The sequence below is a fragment of the Oryctolagus cuniculus genome, chromosome 1 (genome assembly GCF_964237555.1).
Source record: "Oryctolagus cuniculus chromosome 1, mOryCun1.1, whole genome shotgun sequence".
Lineage (NCBI taxonomy): Eukaryota > Metazoa > Chordata > Mammalia > Lagomorpha > Leporidae > Oryctolagus > Oryctolagus cuniculus.
In genome coordinates this window covers 113,578,222-113,606,185 of record NC_091432.1, presented here as the reverse complement: position 1 = coordinate 113,606,185, position 27,964 = coordinate 113,578,222, and the positions used below count along the sequence as shown (strand labels likewise).

The 27,964-nt window shown below is 49.6% G+C and overlaps 1 protein-coding gene across 1 annotated transcript in view; it reads right to left on the bottom strand.

The window, feature by feature from the left end:
* Nucleotides 1-24,932, bottom strand: part of TECTA (tectorin alpha) — a 74,632-nt gene extending 49,700 nt beyond the window's left edge. Inside the window, exons 1-9 of the mRNA XM_051819395.2 lie at nt 24,678-24,932; nt 22,824-23,048; nt 21,575-21,639; nt 18,479-18,612; nt 15,531-15,818; nt 11,455-11,592; nt 10,937-11,102; nt 6,457-6,869; nt 47-617 (exon numbers count right to left, since the gene is read on the bottom strand). Of these exons, the coding sequence (XP_051675355.2) occupies nt 47-617; nt 6,457-6,869; nt 10,937-11,102; nt 11,455-11,592; nt 15,531-15,818; nt 18,479-18,612; nt 21,575-21,638 (1,774 nt within the window). The 5' untranslated portion in view covers nt 21,639; nt 22,824-23,048; nt 24,678-24,932. The remainder of the gene's footprint in view (nt 1-46; nt 618-6,456; nt 6,870-10,936; nt 11,103-11,454; nt 11,593-15,530; nt 15,819-18,478; nt 18,613-21,574; nt 21,640-22,823; nt 23,049-24,677) is intronic.
* Nucleotides 24,933-27,964: the final 3,032 nt, after the last annotated feature.

The following is a 27,964-nucleotide window of genomic DNA, read 5'->3' as shown; positions in this document are numbered from 1 at the left end:
GCCCCCTGCCCAAGAGATCTCTCATAGGGATGGGATGCCAGCTTACCACACCCAGTCTGGATTCGCCAGTCTCCAATGGGGATGCCAAGGGCTTGGCACACAAGTGCATAGGCTTGGATGGCTTGACAGAGAAGCGTGCCATTGTCCCTCACACTGCACAAGTCATAAACACAGCTGTGCACAAAGGCCGTGGGGTCCACAACGGTGCCACACTCCCACAGGGGACCGTCCGTCTTGTTGAGAAAGCCACAGTAGTCGGAGCCAAAGTAGAGGGCTTCGGTGGTGGCATCGCACTGGGTGCAGTTGTCCACGCAGCCCGAGTCACACTTCCAGTCTGCGTGGTAGACACGCCAGCTCTCTCCCAGATCCAGGACGGACATGGCGGGCCGACCGTCGGGGCGGAGGAAGTCGTCCAGTGGGTTTTTGTTGTAGTTCCCACAGAGCCCACAGGTGGAGTTTATGTAGGAGCCTGGGATGGAGATGGAGGCGTAATGCTGGCCATCAAACGTCACTAAGAGCCCAAAATCTGTTTCCACGGCAGTAGACATGCCACTCGGGTAGATTCTCACTGCCCCCAAGTCTAAGGTGACGGGCAAAGAGGTCACTAGGTCATTCACCTGCCAACAACAGCAACAGCAAAGGGCCAGTGAGCAGGTGCCCGGGCAATGAGTTCCAGCAGAGCTCAGGGAAAGAAGGCAAAGTAATTCAGTGCTCCAGAGAGAACAGCCACCCAAAATGTCCAGGCTCCAGCGGGCTTACCTCTTACGAAGGCCAAGGCCTGGCGGGGTGGGGGCGGGAATTTTTGAACAGCACTGTGCATTTGAGCCAAGATAGCTGTGGCATCGCTGGTACCACGCCAGCTCCTCTGGGAATCGGGCAATTGTCAGCCCGCCCTGACTGTCTCTAGGCTAGCTTCAAGTCTTCTCTTGAAAACACAGTCCTCTCGCTTCTCCTCCAAATATCCATTCTTTAAGTCTCAGCTTAGATTCCAAATTTTCCTTGAACCCCTTGCTACCATCAGCCCTCCCTGGTCCTCCAGCTGGCAGAAGTGTGTGCCGCACAGCTAAGCTTTGAGCTCATATGTGATTTGCCCTGTCCCTTGCTGGCATTCAACAACAGCAAGTCTGAGCACCTGCTAGGCACCAAGCACCATGTCAGGAGCTAAGAAGTAAAGGATTTGGATTTTGAGAGCTCCCCTCAAGGAGCTCCCAGCCTGCCAGAGAAAGGGGACACAAACTGATATTTATAGTGCACTGTTTTAAATGGGAATCGATAGATGACACACTAGGAGAACAGTACATGAGCACTTAATCCAGCCTGGGGAGTCATAGAAGGTTTTTACAGGCAGCTCCATCTGACCGGGGTCTTCAGAGATAAACAGAAATGTCCAAAGCAAGAGTGAGGGGCACAGGATTCCAGAACAAGAAAAGCAAAGCAGGGGGTTAGAAGCAGCAGCATGAGGTTGGGGAGCAAGGACCCAGGTCGCTGGGCACAGAGGGCAGGGGCAGCTGGACGTGAACTGGAGGTGTAGCGAGACCCGCTCATTCCACCAATATCCACGCGGGCCTTTCTGTGTGCCGAGCGAGCGCTGATCCCACACGTGGGGATTAGCCACGAGTGAGACAGACAAAAACCCTTGTCTCATGGAACTTCTACGTAAGCTGGGGAAACCAACAATCAAGCAGAAGGTGATAAAATATTTACCTACATCAGATCAGTGTTACATAGAAAAAGAAAGTGGAGAATATGGATCAAAAGTGTCAGGAAAGGGGGTTTCTAACGTTCAGCAGGGGAGGAGCAGGGCAGGCTCTGTGGTGCGATGGTTGAGAGCTGCTGGGGATGCCTGCATCCCATATTGGAGCAACTGTTCAAGTCCTGGCTCCTCTGCTTTGGGGCCAGCTTCATGCTTACGGTGCCTGGAAAAGCAGTGGAAGATGGTCCAAGTACTTGGGGCCCTGCTGCCCATGTGGGAGACACAGATGGAGTACTGAGCTCCTGGCTTCAACCTGATCCGGTGCTGGCTGTTGTGTGCATTTGGGGAGTGCACCAACAGATATAAATAAACTCTCTCTCTCTCTCTCTCTCTCTCTCTTCCACCTCCCTTCTCCCTCCCTCTCTCCTCCCTTTTTGTCTCTCTCCTCCCTGTCATTCTGTCTTTCAAGTAGATGAAAATAAATTTTAAGAATAACATTTGAGAAAAAAGAGAAGGGCACATTTGAGATGAAGAAGCAGCCATTGCCTAGGTTGATGGTGGCTTACAAGAGGGAACAGCCAGCCTTTGAGTGGGAACCGGACTGTGCACTCCCAGAACTGCAGGGGCCAGTGCGGCTGGGGAAGAAGGTGACAGCGGGCAGTGGCGGACAATGTCAGAGAAAGAACAGTAGTCTGTCAGCCACCCTAAGGACTTTGGCTTTGACTCTGAGCATGACAAAGTGCCAAGGGGATGTTTAGAGCAAAGATCGACAGGATTTGACTTCCGCTTCAAAAGAATCACTTTGGCTTCTGTGTCGAGAACAGATCTTGGAGGGCCTTTTAAGCCATGTTAAAAACAAAACAAAACAATACTTGGATTTCTATTCTGGAGGGAATGACATTGTCAGATCTGCATTTTAGAAAGTCGGTTCTGGCCAGTGTGAAGGACTTACTAAAGTGAATCAAGGTTACAGGCAAAGAAACCAGACAGGCAGCTGCGGCAGGAGGAATCCAGGGAGCCACAAGGCCAAGGGGTGAGGCTGGATGCAGCAACCAAGGGTAGCGTGAGCTGGCGGCGCCCACTCAGCTGGCCCTGGTGGGTTCTGTAACGAGGAGTGAGCAGTGGGCAGAAACTCGCTTAGCTCACATGAGTAGGGGGCTTGATGAGCCTCCAAAAGAGAGAGGTCATTTTCTTGCCACACTTCCAAGCCAGGCACCTACAGACATCTTCGTGGACTGGGATGAATGAATAGTCCCAGAACAGCCCTCAGTGGGCTTGGCTGTAAGTGCACTTAGACTTTCCAGGCTGCCTCACACCCATCCTGGTTTCTGGCACATTGGAAGGACAATGATCTTACCTGCTACCATTGTTGCAACTCTCCAAGTGGTCTAGGAGCTAAGGCAACTGACGGCCTGAGCACTGCACCCAGATTTACCATGGCAGTTGCCACGTGCTGCTCTCCATCTCTAGAGATCAGCCACCGACCCGCACCAGACTCGCCTTTAGTGGGCTGTTCATGGCAGTGCAGGTTTTGCTGGCATGCACCTCAAAACTCTTCCAGCCTCTGCCCATTCCCCCAGTGCCAATGCAGCTAGCACATGTTTAAGCATTTGTTAGAGCAGCAGCCAACTCCTACTACCTGTCCTTCGTAACAAAACACCATAAGGCACAGGAATTTCTTTCTTATGGTTCTGGAGACTGGGACGCCCAAGGTCAAGGTCAAGGTATTGGTGGATTTGGCGTCTAAGGGCCAACTTTCTGGCCCACAGAGGGCACCTTCCCGCCATGTCCTCACATGGTGAGAGGAGCAAACAAGCTGGGTGCTAATCCCACCCATGGGGGCTCCCCATTCAGGACCTCCGCAAGCCCCACTCCTAAAACCAGCACCGTGAGGGTTAGGACTTCAACATCTGACCCCTGGAGGACACAGACATTCAGTTCATAACAGTGCAGGAAGGGGACATGGAAAAGAGGCCTTGAGAAAAAAAAAAAATCCTGCTACTAGAAGAGCAGAGAAAAACCCAAGGAGTTGACTAATTTGTCCTTATCTGCCAAGTTCAAGGTTAGCCCACAGAGGTGAGAAAAGCCATACTATAAGAAAGGTCAACTAGAACGAATACTGAACAATCCTTACCCGTGTTCTGTGCTAGGATGTGGGAAGGGGTCTTCCTAAGTTTGGTGTGATTTTAAATGCCAAATACATCCATGCCCAAGTGTTCTCTCTCACTTCAAGGTGTGCTGACAAGGGGCAAACTCCACGTGTCCTACAGCGGAAACCACGGGGTCATCTGCTCTGGACGTCCCTCAGCATTTGTTCTTGCCCCATTCTGGCCGACCTTCCTGTGGATGCCGGTAATGTTCCTGTGGACACCTTGCTTCCTGGCAGGACTGTTTGTCGCTCCCCCTTCTGGTCTCACCACAAATTATAAAGTCATTGGGCTGTGACCCAAGGCCCTGGAGCAGGAGCTCCCAGAGAAGTCCTACCCCAACCCCTCCCGGTCGGTCCTCAGTCCTCACGACAGCTGAGGGATGACGACTGCTGGCACTTGCAGGTGTCCAGGCCTGGCCCCTATCAGTCCGGCTCCAGAGCCCTGTTCTCTCCCCTGTGCCAGCACCCAGGGTGCCCAGGTACCCTGTCTGCAAGACACTGCCATCCCATCTCACAGATGGAGAAAATGAGGTTTAGCAAGGCCACCCCACTGGCAGTAGTGGCTCAGGGATGTGAGAGGCCCCATCCTGGAATCTGAGCTGGTTGGCACCCTATACTAGTTGTCCTTGGCACCTTGGTCACTGGAGCACCCAAAACTACTTAGGTTCGTGGGGAAGAAATAGGAAAACTGACATTATTTAAAAGGAGAGATTACTATTTGGGAATTTGTAATTATCCTAGCTTTTTGGGGGAGGGGCCACTAACATAATAACAAGCCTACATTCTTTGCTATTTGAGAGTAGTTTAATGGGGAGAAAAATCCCTAGATAGAACTGTTCCCAACCCCAGCCTCTGGAGACCGGTTGGAGGAGGGCAGTCTATGGCTGGGCAGAGTGGACCTCAGTGGCCGTTTGTGGCCTGGCACGGAGTGACTGGAGAAGTCAGTTACCTCCCAGCCCTCTCCCGCCTGTCCCCAAGTCACCCGGGGCTGGACCTCTGCTGTCCATCGAGCCACTCTCTTCAGCAGAGCAGGTGTATTCAAAGATACTTGGAAACCATTTGGCCAAAGAAAAAGGAAGCCATTGTTAGCTTGCAGTTGGAGTCACATAACCTTTTCTTTCTGAAACATTTACATTCAGAGCCACATCTCCTGTCGCTACAGAAAATTGAGGAATCCGTGCCCTGCGCCTGGACGATGGAACACAGCCACGCAAAATTAGCAGAGCTGCTGGGCCTGAAAGAAATGACAGTGTCCCTTTCTTTCAAAAAAAACATTCTGAGTGAGTGAAAAGGAATTTTAATCAAAATGGAAAGTAGGAATAGAGCACAGGCTTTCTTTTTCAAATGCTGATATCATACCTATCGTCCGCATAATTCAGGCAAGGAGAGGGAAGCTGGTGAAAATGTTTCTAGCTTGAAATGCTAGCATCTATCTAAAAGGCTAAGTATAGTGTTCAACAGCACAATATAAATTTAAATTGGAAGAACTCCAAACTTCTGTACCCGAACTCTTAGCTTGATTTGATATACAGCTCTATCCCTAGAGAGACTAACCAAATAACAAGCAAATTGGCATTTCAACTGCAGTAATAGCTCACTTTCCTAATTATGAGACTGATAAGCTACACAGAACCAAGAAGGGCAGAGCCAGAAAAAAGTAGAATTAGTTCCCTGGTCCTGTCTTTTGTTGGACATGCTACATCAATTAAAACTACAACACGTTAGTTTTTTAAATAAGAAAGAAATCCCTGCCTTGGCATTGGTTCTGGTTTGTCATCTTGGCAATGACCTCCATGCGTGGGGATTAAGGACTGCATGGGTTGTAACGATCAAGCCCTTGTGGTCCTGGTGATTACTGCTTGAATAAATACATGGTTTGCAACAAGGTCTTTGTTAATATTATGAAAATTGAGGCCTCCATAAATTGAGTAATTGCTAGTGGCTTTTTGCTCTCTGTCTTTTGACAACATCCCTGCTTGAAATGCAGGTGGACAGGGACAGACATCATTTTCATATGCTTAACAGGCCAACAGAGACCCATATTTTTCTCCATTATTCTAGGCAGGGATTAGAGATTCTGATAGAAAGTGTTTGGGTGAGACTTTCAGGGGCCTTTCCCCGTCCAGGCTCCTCTAAGGAAGTCGGTGTGGTTGCTCCAGGCGCTGGAACGGGGAGTGCCTTAGGAGACATCAGCCCCTGTGATGCTGTCTCCGAATGTGAAGCAGCACTGTGGGGCGGGGTGAGGATGACTAATGCAAGGCTGCACGGAATTAGGGGTACTGTACTTTAGGTTTGCACCATGGCCAACCATTGCAGGGCAGGTGTGTGGAAAACTAAGCTCCCTTTTCTTTCTGGTTACTTCTGAGCTGTGCATGTGTGTGTGCACGTGTGTGCATGCCTACGGGTGTTCTTGAGGGAAATGGGACTGTGTGTGTATAGCAGACATTAAAAAGTAGCTAGACATGTTGCGGAGCCAGGTATACACCAGCCTAGTCAAGCATTTTGCGAGACATTCACCGGGTAGGAAGAGCCACATGTCCCTTTGGTATGGCAGAGAGACAAGCAGCAGAAGCGGTAAGTGTGGGAAGCTCCGGCTTCTCCATGTCCCTCTCACCTTGACTTTCCCGTAGCTTCCTTTGGGGATGAGGATCTTGTAGCCATTCACCTCCACGGAGAGCTCCTTCACCCAGGAGACTGCTGAGCCCCCACGGTGCTCATTCTTGGCCTCCACACTGAAGAAGGGGAGGCTGGAAGTCTGCAAACACTGCCGGGCCAACAGGTAGGCACAGGAGCCTTGGAAGTGGAAGAGGAAGCCATCAAAAGTGTGGTAGTGCGGCTCCCCAAACACCACGCACGTGCTGGTCTCCACCGGGTTGCAGGAGAAGAATTTGCCTTTGGGTTCGCACACCTCGTAGGGGCTGCAAGAGGCCTCCTGGCAGTAGATCTCGTTGTTGAAGTCCAGACAGCGGCACTTGATGGTGCAGTTCAGGTCGTCCCAAAACACCTCCCCTCGCCGAAGGAACTGTCCTGGGGAAGAACGACATCAGAGCTTACATTTCTTGAGTACCCCTCCTCTGTGCCGGACACCGGACTATACGCATCACTTCCATTATACAAGGTCCCTGTTGGGCAGGTGTTGTCACCACACTGACAAACGAGAACACTGGGCCTCAAGAGCCACACATTTGCCCACTGTCACCCAGCAACTCAGCGGTGAGGCCAGATTCCAAGTTGAGTCTGCGTGAACCTGGCCTAAGCCCTTTGGCCTTACTGTCACCACAGCTGGGGAGCATACCCATTCCAAGGAAAGACATGGTTTTTAATCCACAGGAACGGCTGGGACACTCCAGAGTCACTGCAGGAAGGGTATTCTGAAAGAAGACCCAATGTATCCAGGCAACTGAGCAATCCTGTATGTGTACTAGCTAATTTGTTCATTCATCCAAAACACATTTGTTGAGGGCCAAGTGAGTGCCAGTAGAGGTCAATAGCACAAATCAGGCATCAGATGCACAAATATAAATCCCAGGCTCGCTGGGAAGGTTCTGGAAAGCGCTGACTGCTTGCCTGGCGCTTTCAAAGCCTTGTAAATCCTGCAGACACTGCTCAGGCAGGACTCAGACCCACACAGGTTGCCTTCTCTCCCCCTCTAAGTGCTGTCCGAGTCTGAGACGCCCCTCTCCTTGCCCCTTGGACAGAGAGTAGCTTTACTTCTTGACAGATCTCAGTCAGAAAGAGAAGAATGAGGTGGAGAGAGGGGACTACCGCTAAGGGATGCGTCAATTTAGAAAAAATGTATTCACTGACTACTTGGTAGACATGCTGTCTTTAAAACCATTTCTCTACATAAATGACCTCCCTCCACAAAATATCTGAAATTTGGCAGCTGCCAGCATCGACCACCAAGTACAAGAGAAACAGCTCTGAGTTAGGAGCTGGGACACAGTTCTGGGTTGAGGGTTGGGGTCAAGAGGACTGGACAGTGGCCTCAAGGCCGCGGTAAGCTCCCAAGACAACTGATCTAATGTCCGCATGTCTCCCTATGTTAACCTGCACAATGTGGACAGGGACGCCGTGGCACGCCGACACGGGTTGCTGGAAGCATTTGCAAACCGACAGAGTCTGAAAGGGAAAGCATCAAAGACACAAAATTAAGAAACACAAATAACATCACGCACTGTTGTTTGGGAAAGGATTGGCGGAGATTTCTCGGGTTTTTGTGCTGCCGGGTGTCTAGTGAGTAGCACGAGGTTGCGAGGTTAGCCCAAGCAGAAGGCATGGCTGCCGCCTCGGTCCCAGTCCTCTCCACATCTGTCCAACAGGACCCATGTCTCAACAGGCAATTATGTTCTCTGCCTGTTGAGAACAGAGCTCCAAAATGAGATAATAGATTTGTTCACTTTCCCAGTAGGTCAGACGCGTCAGCCTGAAAACAGGCCCTCCGTCCTCAACGCACTTTGGCACTAGTTCAGAGCTGCATATATTGTAACAGCCTCTACTCAGCATCGTTTCCAGTCTCTGCTTTTTCAGGCTCCCGATAAAGGATGGGAAAGTGCCTTTGAAGAGGGGAGGTTTGGACCAAAAGGTAGCCTCTCTGAGCTAATTCTGTTTGTGAAATGATGATATAATAAACCAGCTCTACAGAGCTGCTTCGCCTGCCCTAACCCAGGCCAAACCCCAATCTCATTAGATTGATATATGTCCAGTGGCACATGAAAATGCACAGCGGTCTGGAGAAAGATATTGAATTTGTCCCCTATTTGAAACCCAAATCCATAATTCAGAAGGAAAAGAATGAGGTTGAAGTGAGGACCCTGTACACAGCTGGCATGTGATCAACCCCACGGCTCTGCAAACCAGGGTTTTCCATGGTCATAGAAGCCATCCCTAGGACTTGGAGAGAGGCTGTCACTGGGCACTTGATGGCATGTGCACAGCCGTCAGCTGTGTCATGCTGGCACCAAGAGGAGAAGTGTTTTGGTAAGTCTGTAACTTATCAGGGCCGTAGCCCCAGCCAGAAAGGGGTAGGAGGTAATGTGGCATGGGGTTGGTATTGTTCATGGACCTTAAATGATGCTGTGTTTATGCTGTGCAAGGGAGGAGGACACTAGTTCAGAAATCCTAGTGAGGGGCTAGTGCTGTAGCATAGTAGGTAAAGCCACCACCTGCAGCGCCAGTATCCCATATGGGCGCCAGTTCAAGTCCCGGCTGCTCCACTTCTAATCCAGCTCTCTGCTGTGGCCTGGGAAAGCAGGAGAAGATGGCCCAAGTCCTTGGGCCCCTGCACCCATGTGAGTGCTTCTTCTTCCAGAAGAAGCTCCTGGCTCCTGGCTTTGGATTGGCGCAGCTCTAGCCGTTGTGGCCAGTTGGGGAGTGAACCAGTGGATGGAAGACCTCTCTCTCTCCCTGTCTCTGCTTCTCTCTGTGTGTAACTCTGACTTTCAAATAAGTAAATAAATCTTTTTTAAAAAAGAAAGAAAGAAATCCTAGTGAGCTTTGGGACTGGATTCTTTCCTATCCAGTTTAATACCAGCTAAGCTCCAAAACATTTTTCATGCTATTCTGAACATGGGCGACGCCACTGAGCCCACGGAGGTAAGCATGCCCAGACAGACCATCTTCACACACACACGTGACCTTTCCTTGGCACAAAGGGGGAGGGCTAACAAGCCTGACCACAGGGCAGGAATGGGGGCGCAGGGCATGGGCCTGCCAGAGCGCGTGAACGTAGCTTCTTCTGGAGATTGAACAAGTCGAAGCTGAGCCAAGAGAGAGGCCTCAGGCTTCCCCAGGCTGCCAAAACATGCAGGCCATCGGAGGGAGGGAAGAGACCGCAGCGTCCAGGCCAGGCTTTCTTGGAGATCCGGAACGCCAGCCCAGGGTAACCCTCCGTACTTCCACAGCATCCGGCACTCACGGCTCTGCTACGATTCCCTTGGTTGCGTCCTCACTGCCCCCAGGGCCGTCTCTTTCACTATGGTAGAGTTACAGAAGCTGCAGCACCCTCATCTCCAGCTCCTCACAGAGTGACTGGCACCCCACTGGGGCTCCCCAAATGTTCTTTGGGAAGATACAACTGCTGAATGGGTGAGTGAGTATATGGAGAGATGGGCGGTTTGGTAGAGATGGATGAGTGGGTCGAAGTAGATGGACGGGTGGGCAGGTGTATGGGTGGGTAGGGGTATGGCTGGTTGGGTAGAGAGATGGGCGGAAGGGGAGATGGAAGGTAGGGGATGTGCTTGGATGGTGGGACAGATGGACATGTGGACAATTTCCTACTTACTGCCATGTCCTCCATCCCTGCAACCTGAAATATTGACAGAAATCCTTTTTCTGAATGCTTCTGCACACACAAAAGCAAGAATTCTATAAGTGAGGATGATCCTGTGAGACTCCAGAGCTGCTTTGCACATCCGAAGAGGTGTCGAAGGTTCCAGAAGGCTCCAAACGTTGGCTGTCGTTGTAAAAGAAGCCCACCGTTGTGCACCTGCAGCTCGTTCGCAGAGCCCTGAAAGCCAGCCTGGACTCTCCCCAGCTCCTGCAGGTTCTGCTGCTGCAAGGAGGGTTTCAGAAGTTACCCTGAAGACGGTGCCACTGTTTGTTTCTCTCTCGTAGTACTAGCAAGGACTGATTTACCCTCGCAGGGACTTGGCTGGGCTCCAGATTCGCCCACTCCGGTGGATTTACAAAGTGCAGATGGCAGAGACAGAGCAAGGATGAGAAGAAAAACTTACAGAGGGGCGGGGGGAGGGCTGACAACAACAACAAAAATAATGTTCAACAGGAGGGCTCCCTTCTGTCCCTCTGGCTGAGACATCACTCAAGAGCCTGGTCCACTACACCGTTGTTCAGCGCTGATCACGCACTCACACCCCAGGCAGGGGCTTCTGCAGCCGCCGGGTAGCAACTGCAGGTTTCAGCTCCCAGGGTGATGAATGTGCATGCTAAAATTACCTTGATCTCCATTACCCAGCTGAGAGATGTCAAAAGAGTAAGGCATCAGGAATGAGTCCGCCCCCATGGCTGAAAAGCTCGCCTGTCAATCTAAACCAAACAAACCCTGCTTTGCCATAGAGAAAAAGAAAGGCTTTTACCCCTGGAAGTGCAGCCGTTGGCTGGGTCAATTTCCTTCCCGTCAACCTTAAATGCCCAGCGCCCCGGGACATTGACATTTGTGGTCTCTTGGATATTCACAATCTCAGGGGTTCTTGACCCTGGGAGGCTGAAGAAATTGGTGAGGTTTCCACCATTAAATCCTGCCTGGAATAGGAAAGAAGACAAGACTTTTGAGCAAACCACACCCTCCTTGGTTAACTGGCCCAATCACCTTATTTTCAAAATCAGGCAGCCCCTTGCCTGCAGTCAGGGGGCCGCCATTCCAGATGAGAAAGGCCTGCCTGGTTCGTCCCACCCATGTCCAAGGTCCACGATGGGTGAGACTAGCCCCTTAATGCACCTGCCAGGGGTGAGACTAGCCATTGAAGGCACTTGCCAGATCAGACTGGCTTCTCTAGTTAGGAGCTGCTGGCAGGATTCTCTCCAGGATGCTGCATAATAGAAGCAAAGTGCAGTGATTTAAGCCTGCAGGGAGGTTGGGGGGAGAACCGAGTACCTGCGCCATCACTCCACCAAGACCTGTCAGGGGGTCCCCACCACTCGCTGTCCCAGTGGTCCAGTTGATTTCATAATAATTGAAGAGTGTGAATGTATAGGAGCCATCAGACACCAGGACGGCCTGGAAGGTGTTCACCTGGAAGAATGGAAAAGATGGTCTCATAACTCACGGTCCTCCACCCCATGGGGGCATCTCCCCTTCCCCTGTGTCTCCCCACTCCCAAGCAGCTCAGAGCTGCTCTACAGCCAGCCCTCACGCTCTGCCTCCTCTCTGAATTTGTTCTCGCCTCGACTGGGAAAAACAAGACATGTGGCATTGTGCCTCCAAAAGACAAATTGCCTGAGATAAACCTAGAGTCTGACTCAGCCCCTGCTCACATCTCTAACTTCAACCAGAGAAAATGCAGAGGCTCTGCTAAGCATGTGATGACACAAGAGCGCCTATAGATGGCAGCACGAGCATAAACTATAGGCACCCGTCACACCAGGCCCAGGCCAAGGCTACCTGTTCCCACAGCTGGGTGGGTGGGGTGACACCGGGAGGGGAAGGCGAGCCAAGGCAGGACAGTGTGACTTAAGTGGTCCTGTGCGCTGTGCTTTCGCCGTTTCTGGACAACACGAATCTTGACAGATGCCTCTCCTTTTAGAAAGGAAGCTGGGAAGCGATTTTTAAAAAGCGTTTGCAGGAGAAATCGCTCCTCTAATTGAGCATTTATGTGCCACTTTATATCTGCAGAATTCTCAGCATTCATCCGCACCCCAGCCCAATGCTATAACAGGTGAGTTTTCTTTGTAGGGGGGCAGGGCGTTGTTGGGGAGCAATTCCCATCTTATAGCTAAGAAAACTGAAGACTAATGGAAATGAGTCACTGGAAATCTCAGTGGTCCAGGATCAGCACCAAGGCTCCCAGTCTCTCTCTCTATGCTCTGTCACTACACACTGTCTTCATTTGATGCTTTTGGGGACAGAGATGTTATATAAATTCAAACAAACCTTGCAAACAGTGCTCAGACATAATCGGTAGCGAATTTATCCTTTACAATTTCTCCTTGCTAATCCCTAGCCCCTTGACATGTGTTTTCAGGAAATTCAAATAAAAATAGAGTTAAAAGGAGAGGCTGCATTGACCTTTCTCTATTCAAACCCAGCGCTTTCCCCAGCTGCCCGGTGCCATCCCAGTTAACATTCTGTCTGACACAGAGGAAGGCCCAGACCCTTATCCTGTGTAATCAAACTGGGGTAGAGGATCTTGGAGGCCCCAAATCTCCCCATCCCATACAGTCCCAGGGAGGCACAAGGTGCAAATAAAGAAAAGCCCTTTTTGTAATGAACTTTCTCCTCCAGTCTTGCGCTTGCCACAGCTGATGGCGTTTACGATAGAGGTGCCCAGGGATATGCCTTCATCCTTTGGCCCCATTCAGCAAAAGAAGAAAATGGGACACAGAGGTGAACAAGCAATCAGCTCAAGATTGCGCTGAGGTCACTAGCAGGGTCAGGCTTAAGGGAATAGGTGCAACATCAAGGTCAGATAAAGGACTAACCCTGGACCAAGAAGTGAATTTCCTCTCCAAAATAAAGTTGGAAACATCCATGCCCAAGCAGACATTGAGAGCAACCAGTTTCTGACCCAAAAGTCACGCCCAAACCAAGCAGCCATGCTAATGATGCCCAGAAGCTGCGTGCCATGCACAGGTGTGCCGGCTCACCCCCACGCACACTCTCACACACCCCTACATGCATATATATATATATATATATATAGACAGGAAGAGTGGACAGTGAGAGAGAGACAGAGAGAAAGTCTTCCTTTGCCATTGGTTCACCCTCCAATGGCTGCTGTGGCTGGCGCGCTGCGCTGATCCGAAGCCAGGAGCCAGGTGCTTCTCCTGGTCTCCCATGCGGATGCAGGGCCCAAGCACTTGGGCCATCCTCCACTGCACTCCTGGCCACAGCAGAGAGCTGGCCTGGAAGAGGGGCAACCGGGACAGAATCCGGCGCCCCGACCGGGACTAGAACCCAGTGTGCAGGCGCCGCAAGGTGGAGGATTAGCCTATTGAGCCGCGGCGCCGGCCCCCTACATGCATATATTTTTTAAACATTCATTTCAAGATCCCTCTGAGTCTGTTTTTGCAAAAACATGGGGCTTTTTAAAATTTTTTTAATATTCTTGTAAACCCTTTTGTGCCCCTAAAGGACTTGCAACGATCCCTGGTGGAGGTCGCTGAGTAAAGTTCAAGATTCAAAGTTGGCAGATTTTCTTTGAACCACCACTCTGTCTGCCTCCTGGGGGTTCAAATCTCCCTTCTTCCTGCTTGGGCAAGTTATTGCCCCTCTCTGGGTTTTCTCCATTACCCTGAAAGTGGAAATTGTACTTGTAAGGAAAGGTTTTTGTGAGAGATAAGTGATAAACCTGGAGTAGCCTATCACAGCATGGGACGCGTGCTAAGTCCACAGTTCATACAGCTTTTATACTGCCTGGAAGCCCACACGACCCTCCCCACCTCCTATCTGTTGGACTTCCGTGAACTTTCTGCCTCTAAAAATTCTGTCCAGCCCAGCGTGCAGTTGGCTTGATGGTATGCGTTCTTGTTTGGAACAGGTGGAGCCAGTCGCACGGCTGGGGGTGGATGGATACTGCGGAGCTGTAGAAAACTGTATCATCTGTTGCCTCCAAGGAGCTCAAAGCACTTAGATGCTCCCTCATTCATCCTCATAGAAAGAGTGCTCACCTAGCTCAGAAATTTACTTCAAAGTACAAACCAGAAAGTATCTAAATTATCTTGCCATTTTTATTGCCAATGGAAGTTTCTTTGAAAAAATGGTGGTCAGCACTTGATGGGCATTCCTTCTCTTTTCTTCCCGCACTGACACTAAAATTTATGGATTGCTGGCATCCTGCATTCTAATGCTGTAAGATACGAGGCTTAAAGGCCATAAAACATCACCCAAGGAGTTGTTAGCCATCCATAACGTGACAGAGGGAAACGGATGCTTCTTTAGAGGTTATTTCAAGCCAATGCATCCACTGTTTAAACCAGTGTCTTTCTGTCCTGCAGAACCTCTTAGCAATAAAGTGCTTCGTGACGCCCTGGCCAGAAGGTTCTCGAGCTGCGAGTGCTCACTGTGTCGCAGCCCTGGACTGCAAGGCTAGCAAGCACTTCCTCCCGTCTCTCTAACTCGGGGTTCCAGTTCCACCCCTAAACAACGGACTCATTGCCAGGGCGAGTGGAAAACAGATGGAACTGGAGGTAAGCCTCAGAAAGCAGAGGGCAGGCTTTTGAGGGCCTTTGCTTACTGGGAATTTTAGAGTTGAAGATGCCTACGTGTTCTGCTTCTAACACCCCCACAGCTAAAGTCACCTGGAAAAAAAAAAAAAAAAACAACCAGGCTTTCGGGAAAACCGCATTCTGTCCCTTCATGGAGAAAGTTGATTATCTCCGTGATAATGCCAGTGATAATCTTTCTTATTTGACTTTTATTTGACTGCCCATTTGGGATTTCAGAGCAGATGTTGAAACTTTATCCATGAAACGCTTTAACTGCCCACTCTAATTAACATCAGATATGAATAATTTCAGCCCTGGTCACAATTTTAAAAAATACCATAATATAATAAAATGAGCGGGGCCATTTGTACCCAAATTCAGCACCATTTTCTTCTTCCCACCAGATTTTTTTGGAGGGGGGAGGGAGCTATTGATAGAGATATTGTGCCTCTGATCTTAGATGGGCCCCCTAGTGGCGTGGCTCGGACCAGGTCTTACTGCCTCAGTCACTCTCCCGAGAAATGGGAATGCTACCTGCTGCAAGGAACCTGTGGAAGGCTCCTTCCTAGAAGCCCGTAATGAGCTGTGATTGGGGTGAGACATCTTCTGCCACATGACAGCTGCCTGGGCCGGCTGGCTCTGATATTTGCCTCTGTTTCCCGGAGAGTGGGCGGCAAGACCCGTCAGTTTAACTCAGGGGAGCTGACACGTCTCTGCTCTAACAGCTAGACTCCTTCACGGTAGTGAGGATGGACAGGAATTAGACGTCAGGATATGAAGTGGAAAGTGGAAAGTTTGAATGATTACAGGTGTGGTGCTGCTGCCTCCGTAAAACGTGACTTCCTCCCACGTCACAATGAAGACCCAAGTGGCAGAGAAGGTCGCCATGTCTTTGAAATACTTCCTGATGTCCTTGGTGGCTCTTTTCAAGATGACAGGATCCATGGTCTCTCTGTAGTAGATCTCCCCTCGAATCCCATTGTGCACGTCTGCCCAGAACGGGGCGATGAAGGCCCTCCCATCCGTCAGGGGAAAGGATTCTGGTGTGAACTGGCTCACCAGCACATTGAAGGAAACGACTCCGTTGTTGTTGACCTACAAAAACAGGAGAGGCTCGCACAGTGGCTCTGACACGATGACAGCATCAAAGACACAAACCGAGATGGACGTTTGCCTAATTGTATGAACGAGAACAACTTTCAAGCCTCTGACTTTGAGCCCCTAACATCAGCTTCTATTGTTCAAACTGGGAGGTTCGTTTACTTCCAGACAAACTCATTGGTTTCCTTTCACTTTCAATTTGTCGTCAGTTTAGTTTCTTATTAATCATCAGTCTCATTTTCATGTTCTCTGTCCTATCTCCATTTATAGTTATCCAATGCTACAGCATTGTGGTGTGCATGTGTGTGAATGTGTGTGTGCATTATATGTGCATAGGTGCATACAAACTAGACCAGCCAGGGGTAATGACAGCGATAAAGACAGATCCAGAGTCCCAGATGTAAAGTAGACAGGAAGAAATAGGCAAACAAGGAAGCAAAGTTAAATTTTAAAATGGAGGAGCTCTAAGTCAGACCTTGATTCCTATCTGATGACCAACCAGGAGCATCAGAGAAAGAGAAATCAAAGCCTCCTTCACTGAACTCAGATCTCAGGCTGAACCGTCTGCTGCTCCAGACGGGGCATGTAAAAGACTGCTATTGATGTCACAACCACTCCTGTACTCAGAACAAGAACAAGGTCAAGACCTAGAGATGACCAATTCCATTCTGGCTCTTGCAGTTCAATAGCTTTGTACCATCACTGCATAAAAATCAGGACACGAACGCTTTACACCGTGTATGTAAATGACTAGCTTATGGTGATTTCTTCATGATTTGTAAGTGGCTTAGTAAACTTATTACATTATGAAATCTTACTGCAAATCACAGGCCAGTACGTTCCCCCTGCTTACACAGGACCTGCACAGAAGCGGCCTGTGCCTGTACCTGCGGCTCTGTATGCACGTTCAAGAGTGATGACCTGACTTAACCTCGTGGCTTTCATGGATTCAGCAGCTGAAATGTCTGTGGTGGACATACTTGCAGTTCCTGGACACGGGAAAACTGGAGATCCTTTTCCTATATCTTCCCACTGTTAGTTATGTTCCTAGTAATCAATAACATATAGACACAGTGACCCAGATCCTAAAAGCAATTATCTGCACTTGACGAGGGACACCTTGGCCAAGTTTGAAAGCCAGGATGTAGGGGTGTGGAAAGAGAGCCAGAGACCAGGCAACAAGGACACAGAGCATCTAATGTCTTCAAACAATAGGTCGGGGGACAAGTCAAATTTTTTTCACATAGCTTTTCCATAAAAAGCATTTCTATGAACTTTTTTGAAGACCCCTCGCATTCATGGGTTTCAGAATTATTTTGCACTAAGACAAACTCATGTTCGAATCTCCTTTTCCATGAACTTTCTGTAGTACCCTAGTACATGTATCCTAGAGGCCTAGGAAGCTAAGGCTTTTAGAATGGAAGTCCTATCCTCTCTTCTCCAAAATCAGGTCAAAATATTCCGAGACTTATGGGCAGCTCTCACAAACACAGACTAGGGAGGCCCTGCTGGGAGAAACACATAAAAGGCGTTTTAGGATGCCAGAGCAATGTGTTTGCTAGGGAATAATAGGTGTAATTAAAACACACAGACTAGCAGAGGAAGCTGGCGATGACTCACATGTGCTTTGATTATATTCTATGGCTTAGATTCGTGGCTCTCCAACTTTTGTGGGCCTTGGAGTCACCTGAAGGGCTCCTTAGCCTCTCCCCTCCCAGACAGGGTGGGGCCTGGGACAAGACACTGCTAACACGTGTCCAGGTGACACTGCCAGTAGGTCCGGGGACCACCGGTCAGTAATGGAAGAGGGAACTGTTTTCTGGTGGGATGCAACCCTGGGCTGTAAATCAGACAGTGGAGAAGGAAGGGGTCCCAGAGGAGGAGGTGGCCTGAGGCAGAGGTACCACCTACCTCCCCTACGCAGGACACGCACTAGGATGGGATATGGTATAATCCATATGTCTCCCCTAATCTGTGAAGGCCAAAGCTACTAAGGGGCCCAGCTGCTCTGAGCCTGGCTCTCGGTATGCAAATCTCGCTAGCAACAAATCCAATGAGCCAAAGAAATAACCTGCGAACACAGGTGCCCAGGAGCGCTCCGATGGCAAACGGTGCCATCGTTTGGCACAGGCTCGACAATGGGACCCTCTGGCATAGCTGCCGACCCAAGGAGGGCGGCCAATTCTGCAAACAACTTTTATGTGATAATAGTTGATTGTCCCTCTACTGTGCTCCAGCTCCGCTCTGAATTGGTAGGAAGCCCAAGAACAGCAGATGCCTAAACTTTTCACACCCCCAGAAGGGAAAGAAAAATGATATTGCTCCTATTGTGGTTCATTGTATCTTTTTATCTTGTCGACTAGCAGAAATAATGTTCATGGCATTGGGGCCTCTGCTTCACTTCTGTGTTTAATCACCCACAAAAGCAATTTATTGCCTGTATACTCCTCTACTATGAACATTAGCCATTAAATATACCTTTGACTTTCTTAATCATAAAACCTATCAGCTCATGAAGTCTTAGAAGTTGTCGTTTTGGCTGCTGATAAATCCTCCATTCCCAGAGCCCCGGAAGAGAGTATTTAAAACGCTTTCCTTGATGACAAACAAAAGGGAGAGCCACAGGGCAACAGCTGGGCTGCTTCTCCACTTACATAGACAGTGCGGTAAGGAACGCCAAAGAAGAAAACTGGGATGGCCAACTTAATCTCAGATGAGCTTCCATCGTCTACTTTAGGGGTTTTGGTGTCATTCTGCCAAAACGGATACATGAGCTCCCTGGGCTGAGCTGTCGAGAGAGATGGGGGTTAGATAGATGGCGGCTCCCTCTTCCGTTTGGCCAGCCACTTCCCTCCCACGGTCTCAAGGCTCGTAAGCTGAGTGCGCAGCTGACTCTTCATTCATCCTAACCCTGAGCCACACACACACAGTGCCTTATCTTCCGCTCCGGGACAGGCAGGGATGGGCGTGATACCGTTTGTCCTTAGGGCAGAGTTCCTTATGCTTCCTCCCTATGCATGCATGCATTTTGAAAGGAGCAGTGGTGGCAACGGTGGGAACATCATGACACCCCCACAGCCTGGAGTTCGCAGAGGACCGAGCGGCAACCTCTACGGCCGGCCTGGCTTGGGAGGACTTGGCTCCTCCTTCGATGGCAAGGTGAGGAGCAGGTGCCACAGCTATGTGCTCCCTGATCGCTGAGGAAGACTCCTGTGGTGCCTTTTCCTGAAAGGAGTCCCCTCCCTCCTGCCACACAGTAGGAGGAGACCGAGATCCCAGAAGGAGATAAACACCAGCTGGAGCCGGGACAAAAGTGGGAGGAGAGGGTTTGTTGGTCACCGGCCTCTGAGTGACCTTGATCGACGGAGGGCCTGCCTGGCAAGAGGCTGTCTGTCCAGCTCCCATTGGCAAAAGACAGACAGGAGCTTGTCCAGGGGATGGGGGCCCTTGAGAACTCCTCAAGAGGGTACAGGGCTCTTGCTTGCCCTCCCAGTCCAAGGCAGGAGCCACCCCCAAAACACAGCCAGCACCCCACCTGGACAGTGCCACCTCTTCTACGGGCAACCCAGCTTGTTCCTCGGACATTTCCCATCCAAACCGTTGCAAGGTGTGACCCAGTTTGGCAAGAAAAATGAGACCTTCTCCCCAGGGGCTGTGCGACTGAGGATCACGTCCAGTGGCATCTTCGGAACAACGTGCGTTTCGGGTGTCACTTTTCCCTGCCTCTGTCCTTTCTCCCCTTTGAATGACAACAGAACAACAGAACACCATCCTTTTTCTTCTTAAAAATGTGTTTGCTGGCATTCATGGGTTCTTGAAGTACCTGCTCGGAGGCCGATGCCTCATTCTCGTATTGGGCCCTCTGCTTGGGAGAGTCCCTGCCCTGCACTGATGGAGCCGATAGGCCAGTGAGCAGCTGGCCAAGGACTGCCCTCTCCACTGGGAGCCTTTTAGTGAGCAAACAACAGCTCGTGTGAAAAAGAAGGCAGAGTGGCCAGAGAGCAGCCCAGGCGGAGTGCCAGGTCGCCAGTTCTCCTGGGGGAACGAGGTCTGCCTCGGCAGAGAGGTGATCCCTTAGCCAGGGCTCAGGCACGGGAGACTGGGAAAACTAGTTGGGTCATTGGTGTATACATTGTTTCTCCAACCCCAGAAGTCTCTGGGAAGCCGAGCAAACCTTAATCTTTACAAGGTGCTGTCGCTGGTTTAGTCCCGGGAACACTCAGCCAATGTGCTGCCCTTACTGCTACAATCACAGAATAGTAACAACCTCCAAATTCCTAGAAGGTATGGATTTTTCGAAAAATGTCTTTGTTGTCTTTGCCATCACATTATGCCCAAGTGCTTAAGGCATTTGAAAAGTGATAAATTTTCTCAAATTAATTGCAACAAATCAAACCACCTCGCCATGGATTTGTCCTCTAGGGGAGCTTTTCAGGAATCATGAATAAGGGTTCAAATTCACATGGAATTGCCATCACTTTCATGGAAAGGTTAATTGGCATTTTGGGCAGCGCTGGCCACTCTGCCTGGGGAATGTGGAAACCCTGAAAGCTCTCAAGGAGACAGGAAGCCGTGGCCGTGGGCCTCTTCCTAACTTCTCTGCCTGCTCTGTTTGCAAGATTCCTCTCTTCACGGGTGGTTCTAACTAGTGCATGATTCTGGACAGGAAAATGTTAAGAAGAATGCAAGTAATGAGGATATTTAATATCATAAAGACTCAATAAATATTTGTTGAATGAAAAAGAGATGTTGAATAAAAGCTTAAACTACAATAATTTCCATCTCAGAAGCCATTATTATTTTAAAAATCTAACTTATCTAACTTGCTTATCAATACACAGTTTATCAATAGTATTAGAGATACTAAAAGAAAGACTATTTCTGCTTATGCTTGCTCTAAGTTGGAACATCCATAATAAACATGGACTACATCTCCAAGATTTTGTTCTGCTTTGTGTTTACCAAATAAAATGTACTTTTCTGGGGCAAGGGTAGGCGGCTGGAGTTCGTGGGTGTCTTGCACTGTTGTGGGATTTCCCACTGTGGTTCGCAAGGCACAGATTCACCTTTGCACTTACAGATGATCTTACAGATCTGTGCATTTCAGACAAGCAACAAGGTGCCCACTGAATTAACCAAACACGCTAGCAAATAAGGAAAGGCGCTTTAGAATTTTCACCATAAAATCTTCAGATTTATGTCCACTGTCCCATCTTTCTTGTCTAAGATTCAAAAACAACAGAAGATAGAATGTAGGTGGCCTCACATCTTCCCAGGGCAACGCCACAGAGAGAAACAGAAGGAATCACTGGGGGAGGGGGCTCTTATTCACTTGGATTTTTAGTCACTGTCATCAGTGCCATTGTTACTTCCTAGTTTTTGGCTAAAAGAATTATATCCTTTAAAGTCTTCGCCACAAGTTAAACTCCTGAATGGGAATCTACGAGCAAGCATAGCATGCACACAGACGACTCTGTCCATTTTAAATGATGTTTCCATTTGCATTATTTTAAAGATCTTCTTGAGTCTATACAAACTGTGTTCAAAGTTAAGAAAAAGTGAGGATGTAAGTGAACATCAGTCAAAGTTAATATATTTTGCCCTTGACAACAGAATTTAATTTACATTTTCCTTGTTGTATCTGCAGACACATGTACACCTGCCCTTACAATTATGCTTCCAACAAAATCTCTCTTTATAAATTCAAGAGCATGCTAATCAAGAGCTTTATGGAATGCTGTGGTACTCACCTTGGTGCCGTACAAGTGCGAAGATGAAAGAGACCCAAATTCTAAGTAATGATGAATAATTCATCCTGGAATTTTAAAAAGAAGAAGAAAAAAAAAATCCCCAGCTTGCCAGAGTAAACAGAACACCAGGTGTGTTTGGTGGCAAATCCCAAGACACATCACAACCATCGTAGAACAAATTCACGTAACAACATCAACAGTTCTGAGGCTGCTTGAAATTCCCAGGGGGCTGGCAGGTCCTCCTAGGTTCAACACTTCACAGGTAGATTAGACCCCCAGAAAAAGCCAGGCTAGAAGCATAACGAGATCATTCAAATCGTCAGGTAACCGTATAGAATCAATGAGTAAAGGGACGGGATCTACTTTGCATTTAATAAAACACTGGAAAAGGGCGCCCCTTGAAAGACGCAGGGCCCAGACTGTGTGTTTCTAGAAGAGAAGCAACGTCCTCCTCTGTGAGACCTGCTCTCCTGATTTCCATCAAGATCCAAGGAGAGTTGACTAAAACCTGGTCTATGCCTACATTTGCTGTCATCTTCTCAACAAAACACAGCCAGCCCACCCTTTCGACAAGCAGACTCATGGGGACCTATACCTCTGCTGACTCTCCCCAGGGAAGTGGACAATAGATATATTGATCATAAAAAAAGAACCACAGCAGGGTCGCTCCATGGAGTTACAGGGAAAACAGAACCCAGTGCCTAAGTAAGTTGCAGTTAATTGACGAAGGAACATCACCAAACTGCACTTGTTTTCACGTGCGTTTACAATCAGTTGAGCCATTGGTTTTACCCTCTGCGAGCAGCTCGGATGATCTGTGGCGTTCTGCAAAGCTGAGGCGCAGACACACTTGCAAGCTCCAAATTAGACATCTACATGCTTTTTACGAGTGTGGCTGGACCTTGAGGTTTGCCGCTGACAGGGTTCTTAAAAATACAAACCCTCCTCTTATCATCTGAAGTTATCGCAACGCTTCCGCCACACGTTCATGGCAAAAGCCATGAATTTATCCTGTGAGTGTTTTATTGCAAATCTTCCGCCCTCAAGTATCAGCATTGAAATTTCAAGCACATATGAAAGATTAGGCAGCCTTGCTGGAAATGGTACAAAGCTTTTAGCAGAGATCACTCACAGCTTTAGCGGAGGCAGGTGCCCTGCAAGTTTAAGGCTTGAGCCCTTAGGGACCCAGTTCAGAGAACAGTAAGGAGGATGCATTGAGATATTGGTATTTATGAAAAATGTCACTAACCTGTTCTGTAGAGACTGGAAGAATTGAGTCAGAAATATTAAGTCAGATCTTGGTAAACCAGGAAAAATTAGGTAAAACAAGAATTCATGTCAGTTCTCCTCAACTTGCTGCCAATTATTTCTGATTGCTGAAATGATGTCTGAATCTCGTACTCCTAAAACCAAAATCCAGTTCGTCCTGCGCTACAGTCAGCTAAGTGTTGAGTTGCAATCAAGTTTTTTCTCCCTATTGATTAAGGAAAAGTAAATCTAAAGATCAGTTTCAGGAGTGCTTAGAGAGGTTCTTTTCTTGAAAAACTAGACCTCCTCCCCCACCCCCTGCTTTAAAAAAAAAAAAAAAAAAGTAGATTCAGATGGAAATGTCAGGCACTTGGAGCTGCAGCCTTGGTCCTCTCTGATCGGAATCACTTTGCACTGAGAAACACAAAAGAAGCCCCCCCTTCCCCCTTTGTACCCGAAAGAAGGCAGCCGGCTAGCGTTACAGAATTAGCATCCATCAGCTTGGGACTAAAACCCCAAACAAAGTGGCTCCCTCCACCATTTACATGAAGGTGGGTTTTCTGCTGTCTTGTCTTTGTCGTGGCTCTGGGTTCCAACAGTTGTCACAGACAGGCTGGCCTCTGCGTTTCACAGGTGGGCATGGAGTATTTAAGGGAAGTTTTCCCGGCTTGATTCCTGCCCTCTTCTCTCAGACACTCCGCTGTGGACAGGCCACTCCACTTTCCGGCAAAGTCGAAGGAGGCACCCAGCGTCAGGCTTGATCCTTCTCCAGGGCAAAACCTAGCAGGGCCCCTGGAACTTGTCCCCAAGGGCCCCGTGAGGGTCTTTGTGGAGGAGGGGAAGAGACAGCCTCTTCCTGCTGGCAACTGGCACAGCACCCCGTGACTGTGGGGTGAGGAAAAATGGGTGCAGATCTCGGCTAAGTCCACTGTTTTAAATGAAATGGATCAAGAAGGAAGTGACTTGAATGCAGCAGGAAATTTTTCTTGTGGAACAGTGGGAATTTAAAATGTTTCTCTGTCCAGACTCTTAAATGCTGATTGTACCAAGTTATACACACACGCACACACATGTGTGCACACACACACACGAACACACACACACACACCTGTGGGCTGAGCAAGTAATCCTAAAATGGACATTAGTGTTGATGGGAACTACATTTTTAGTTGCAATTACCCAGTGTTTTTCCAGAAACCTGGGCGAATCCGGTATACTCTGCAGGTATATGTGCATCCCACATATATTTATTTAAAGTTCATAGGCTAACAGGAAGTCTAATCTTTTAAGTGCCTCTTAAAATTAAACCCAGGTCTGGACACCCCGAGAGAAGCACTCTGCTCGCCCAGTCTCTGTGAAGGTTCGAGTCCAGGAGGCCACCCACAGGGTTTGAAGCCAAAGAGCTGCTCTGGCCTTCTCTTTCCATGCACACGAGGGTATTTCCATCTGAGCCTGTAGCACCCACGGTCAGGGCTCATCCCCCGTGAGGCAGGGCTGTGTGGGGGATCCGCGGCCACCTGGGCAGCCGCGGGTACACAAGATGGTGGCGCCCATGAGAATCTGGCTGCAGTCGGGCTGGGGACACGTGGGTCTCGCTTGCACTGGGTGTAACCTGCATGGTCACAGACGGACAAAGGACAAAATCTTGTGCGGGCAGGCACAAAGGGACCACTGGGGCTGAGGCGGCAGGGGAGTGCGCCTTAGAGCCAGCCCATAGCTGGACGCTGCTTTTCAGACCCCTCACACAAACAAAACCACACTAGAATTGCTTAAAACGACCAGTAAGTAGGGTGCAGCTTTGTGTTGGATTTCTTTTTTGAGTTTTGCAGCTCCTCGGTGGAAGAGATGGTTGTACCTGAGTTAGTGTGAAATGATGCTGTCACAGACACGGCCAAGACAGGTTTCAGAAGTGTGCTTGGCTCAGTCGTACCACTAGAGTCAGAGGCCGCTCTTCCTGGGGTGGCCCTGGGCCAGCGACTGGGCAGGGTTGGTGGTACGATGGCCTAGCACTTTCCACCCACAGCTGGGCTCCCCCGGTGGGCAGCTTTCGCCCCAGAAGCCCCTGTTGAGTGATGAGAAAGAGCTGTATCATGGCACAGTCAGAGGCTGACATAAAAATGTCCATTATGTATGTGTGTGTATGTGAGTGTATTTTGGCTACATCCAGCCTATATATTAGCTCCGGCTGGAGAGATCCTGTCCAAGATTTTGATTTTCCGAGTTTCCCCAAAACTTCTGCGCCTTCAGACATATCCCATTCCACCCCATTAAAAGCTAAGGTTTCTGCCGGCTCCGGAAGACAATAGGGAGGATTTTCCCCCACAAGGCAATGGTTGTGCCCCTCAGGAGGTGCTCCCGTTTCCTCTCCTGCCTGCTGGGCCCAGAGACAGGGTCAAGTTGCAGCCTAAGCCAGGCGGAGATGTGCTGGGCCTGATGAGAGAGGCAAGGCACTGCGTGCCCACAGGCGCGGCCGGATCTCGCCAGCGCACAGAGGCATGGGCTAGGGGAGGGGAGACCCAGGGGACTGCACACCAAGGGGCTCTGTCTAGCAGGCAGGGCTGTAACACAGAAAAAGAGTTCACTGCCTTGGGGCACTTGCTAGGGTGGCAGGCTCTCCCTGCGGGTCCAGAATCCCAGGGGATGGTGCCAATTCTCTCCCAGGTCTCCTACAAGCCTACAAAGAGTGATGGCTCGCAGCGAGCCTTGGTGAAATGCCTGCATTACCGTGGCAGGTGGCAGGAGACAGGATTGAAAGGCTCAGTGAAGGGAGCGAGCTGGAATCCATCAATTCTGTGAGCCCGAGGCCCACACCTGAAGGGAGGCCCAGAGGACAGACGCGCCATGCACCCAGGTCAACAGGAACATGCTGAGGAGGGAAGCACTGGTATCACCAAGAAGTTCAGGGTGCTGGGGCCGGCGCCGTGGCTCACTTGGTTAATCCTCCACCTGTGGCGCCAGCATCCCATATGGGCACCGGGTTCTAATCCCGGTTGCTCCTCTTCCAGGCCAGCTCTCTGCTGTGGCCCAGGAAGGCAGCGGAGGATGGCCCAAGTGCTTGGGCCCTGCACCCGCATGGGAGACCAGGAGGAAGCACTTGGCTCCTGGCTTCAGATCGGCACAGCGCTGGCTGTAGCGGACATTTGGGGAGTGAACCAGCAGAGACTGAAGACTGCTCTCTCTGTCTATAACTCTACCTGTCAAGTAAATAGAATAAAATAAGAAGTTCAGGGTGCCTCCCCTCTGCAGGCCAGGGCCAGTGGCAGCGGAGGTGAGCTCGGAGGTGATGACGGGCCTGAGGCAACAGAGGCCAGGGGACAGCATTTTGCTGCCTGAAGTTATGAGGAGGGGGTGGGAGGACGACAGTGGTATCATTTTTCTAAAGGCCTGGAAGAAGACGGTTAACACAACTTGGCACCCAAGGGACCAAGTAGAAGGGCAGCCAGCAAGGTTATACTGCTTAATGTATATGCAGAAGCAGTAATGGTTGAGGGAAGGCTGAGAGCAGTCGGCCCAGTGAAAAGTCACAATCCCGTCCCTGTTTCTGGATGTGGTCCGTTCCCAAACCCAGAATCCGTAGTTCTGCAAAGAGCAGGACCCCACAGCACCCTGTGAAGCGTGTGTGGTGATGGTTCTACCCGTCTGTCCCTGTGCTACTTACTCAGGGAACTGCAGACTTGAAGGGGAATGCCCAGACATGCTGAAAGCTCTGAGACAAGCAGTTCAAGCTATCGTGGACACCTAAAGACTCTGTTCGAATGAGCACACAGAAGGCTGGGGGTGTAAACGGAGTCAGTCTGAAGGGAACCGCTGGAGGCTGCGGACGCACCTGGGATGGGATTTTCCCCATCTGCACATGTAATTGGGATTGATGTGGGTGGCATATCGGGTCCTTGGTCTGTAGGGTAGCTATATACTAAGGAGGGCAAGTGAAAACCTCTGAGACCACGCCCCTTACTGTAGCCAAGGTAGCAAAGACAAAAGAGTATTGCATCCTGGGCTGCTGCGGGGACGGCCAAGATGAGCGCTAGTCTCAGAGAGCAGGCGTGGCAGACTGTGTCCTGTGCCATTTAACTGCCAGGATAGAGCCCGGAGAATGGCCGGGAAACTGCAAGCTTAACCAAGAAGCCACCCCAGTTGCCATGGGTGAACTAATGTAGTGTGTTTGCTAGAGCCAATTGCCACGGCTTTGTGTACATGACAGGTGGCCATTCATTTGGCAAATGCATTTTTATTCCTATCTGAATCAGGAACAAGGATCAGAAATAGTTCACATCATCTGGAACAGACAGCGATACACATTTAGTTTTGTCCAGTGCTATGTGAGTCTCCCACCTTCTCTCTTACTATAATGCAAAGAGATCTGGCCATCTGGGTCTCACGGAACTTCACCTCGATGCGTTACAGTGAGCAACAGCAACGGATGGGGCACTTTGATGGGCAGCAGGCTGCAGAAGGCAGGTGCGTTCCAAGAGGAGGCAGAGAAATCTCACGAAGAGTCAAGGTTACTACTTCTGTAAGCTTTGTAGGAATTCAGTGATCAGGAAGATGCTGGAACATCTCCTCTAAAGTAAAAGACAGGGCCCTGTGGTGTGGTGTGGTAGGTTCAGCCTCCGCCTGCTTCACACCCATCCCATATGGGTGTTGGTTTGAGTCTGTGCTGCTCTACTTCTGATCCAGTTCCCTGCTAATGGCCTGGGAAAGCAGCAGAAGATGGCCCAAGTGCCTGGGCCCCTGTACCCACATGGAAGACCTGGAGTAAGCTCCTGACTCCTGGCTTTGGATGAGCTCAGCTCTGGCTATTGTGGCCATTTGGGACATTGAACCAGCAGATGGAAGACCTCTCTCTCCATGTCTCTCCCTCTCTCTTTCTGTAACTCTTCTCCTCAAATAAATAAATAAATCTTTTTTTTTAATTAAAACATAAAGTAGAAGACAAATTCCTGAGTCGCACACCCACCCTGCCTAGAGGTTCTTTCTTCTTTATAACAGGCTTTTTTGGGTTCTGAGGTCACACATTCCAAACCCAGAGAAACTGCTCCAGCCCATGTTCTGGACTGTATGGAATTCAGCCAGCTTTTGGTTGTACTGAGAGCATGAAAGAATCCTGTAACAGCCCCAAGCTTCAATGTAAGCAGCTCTGCC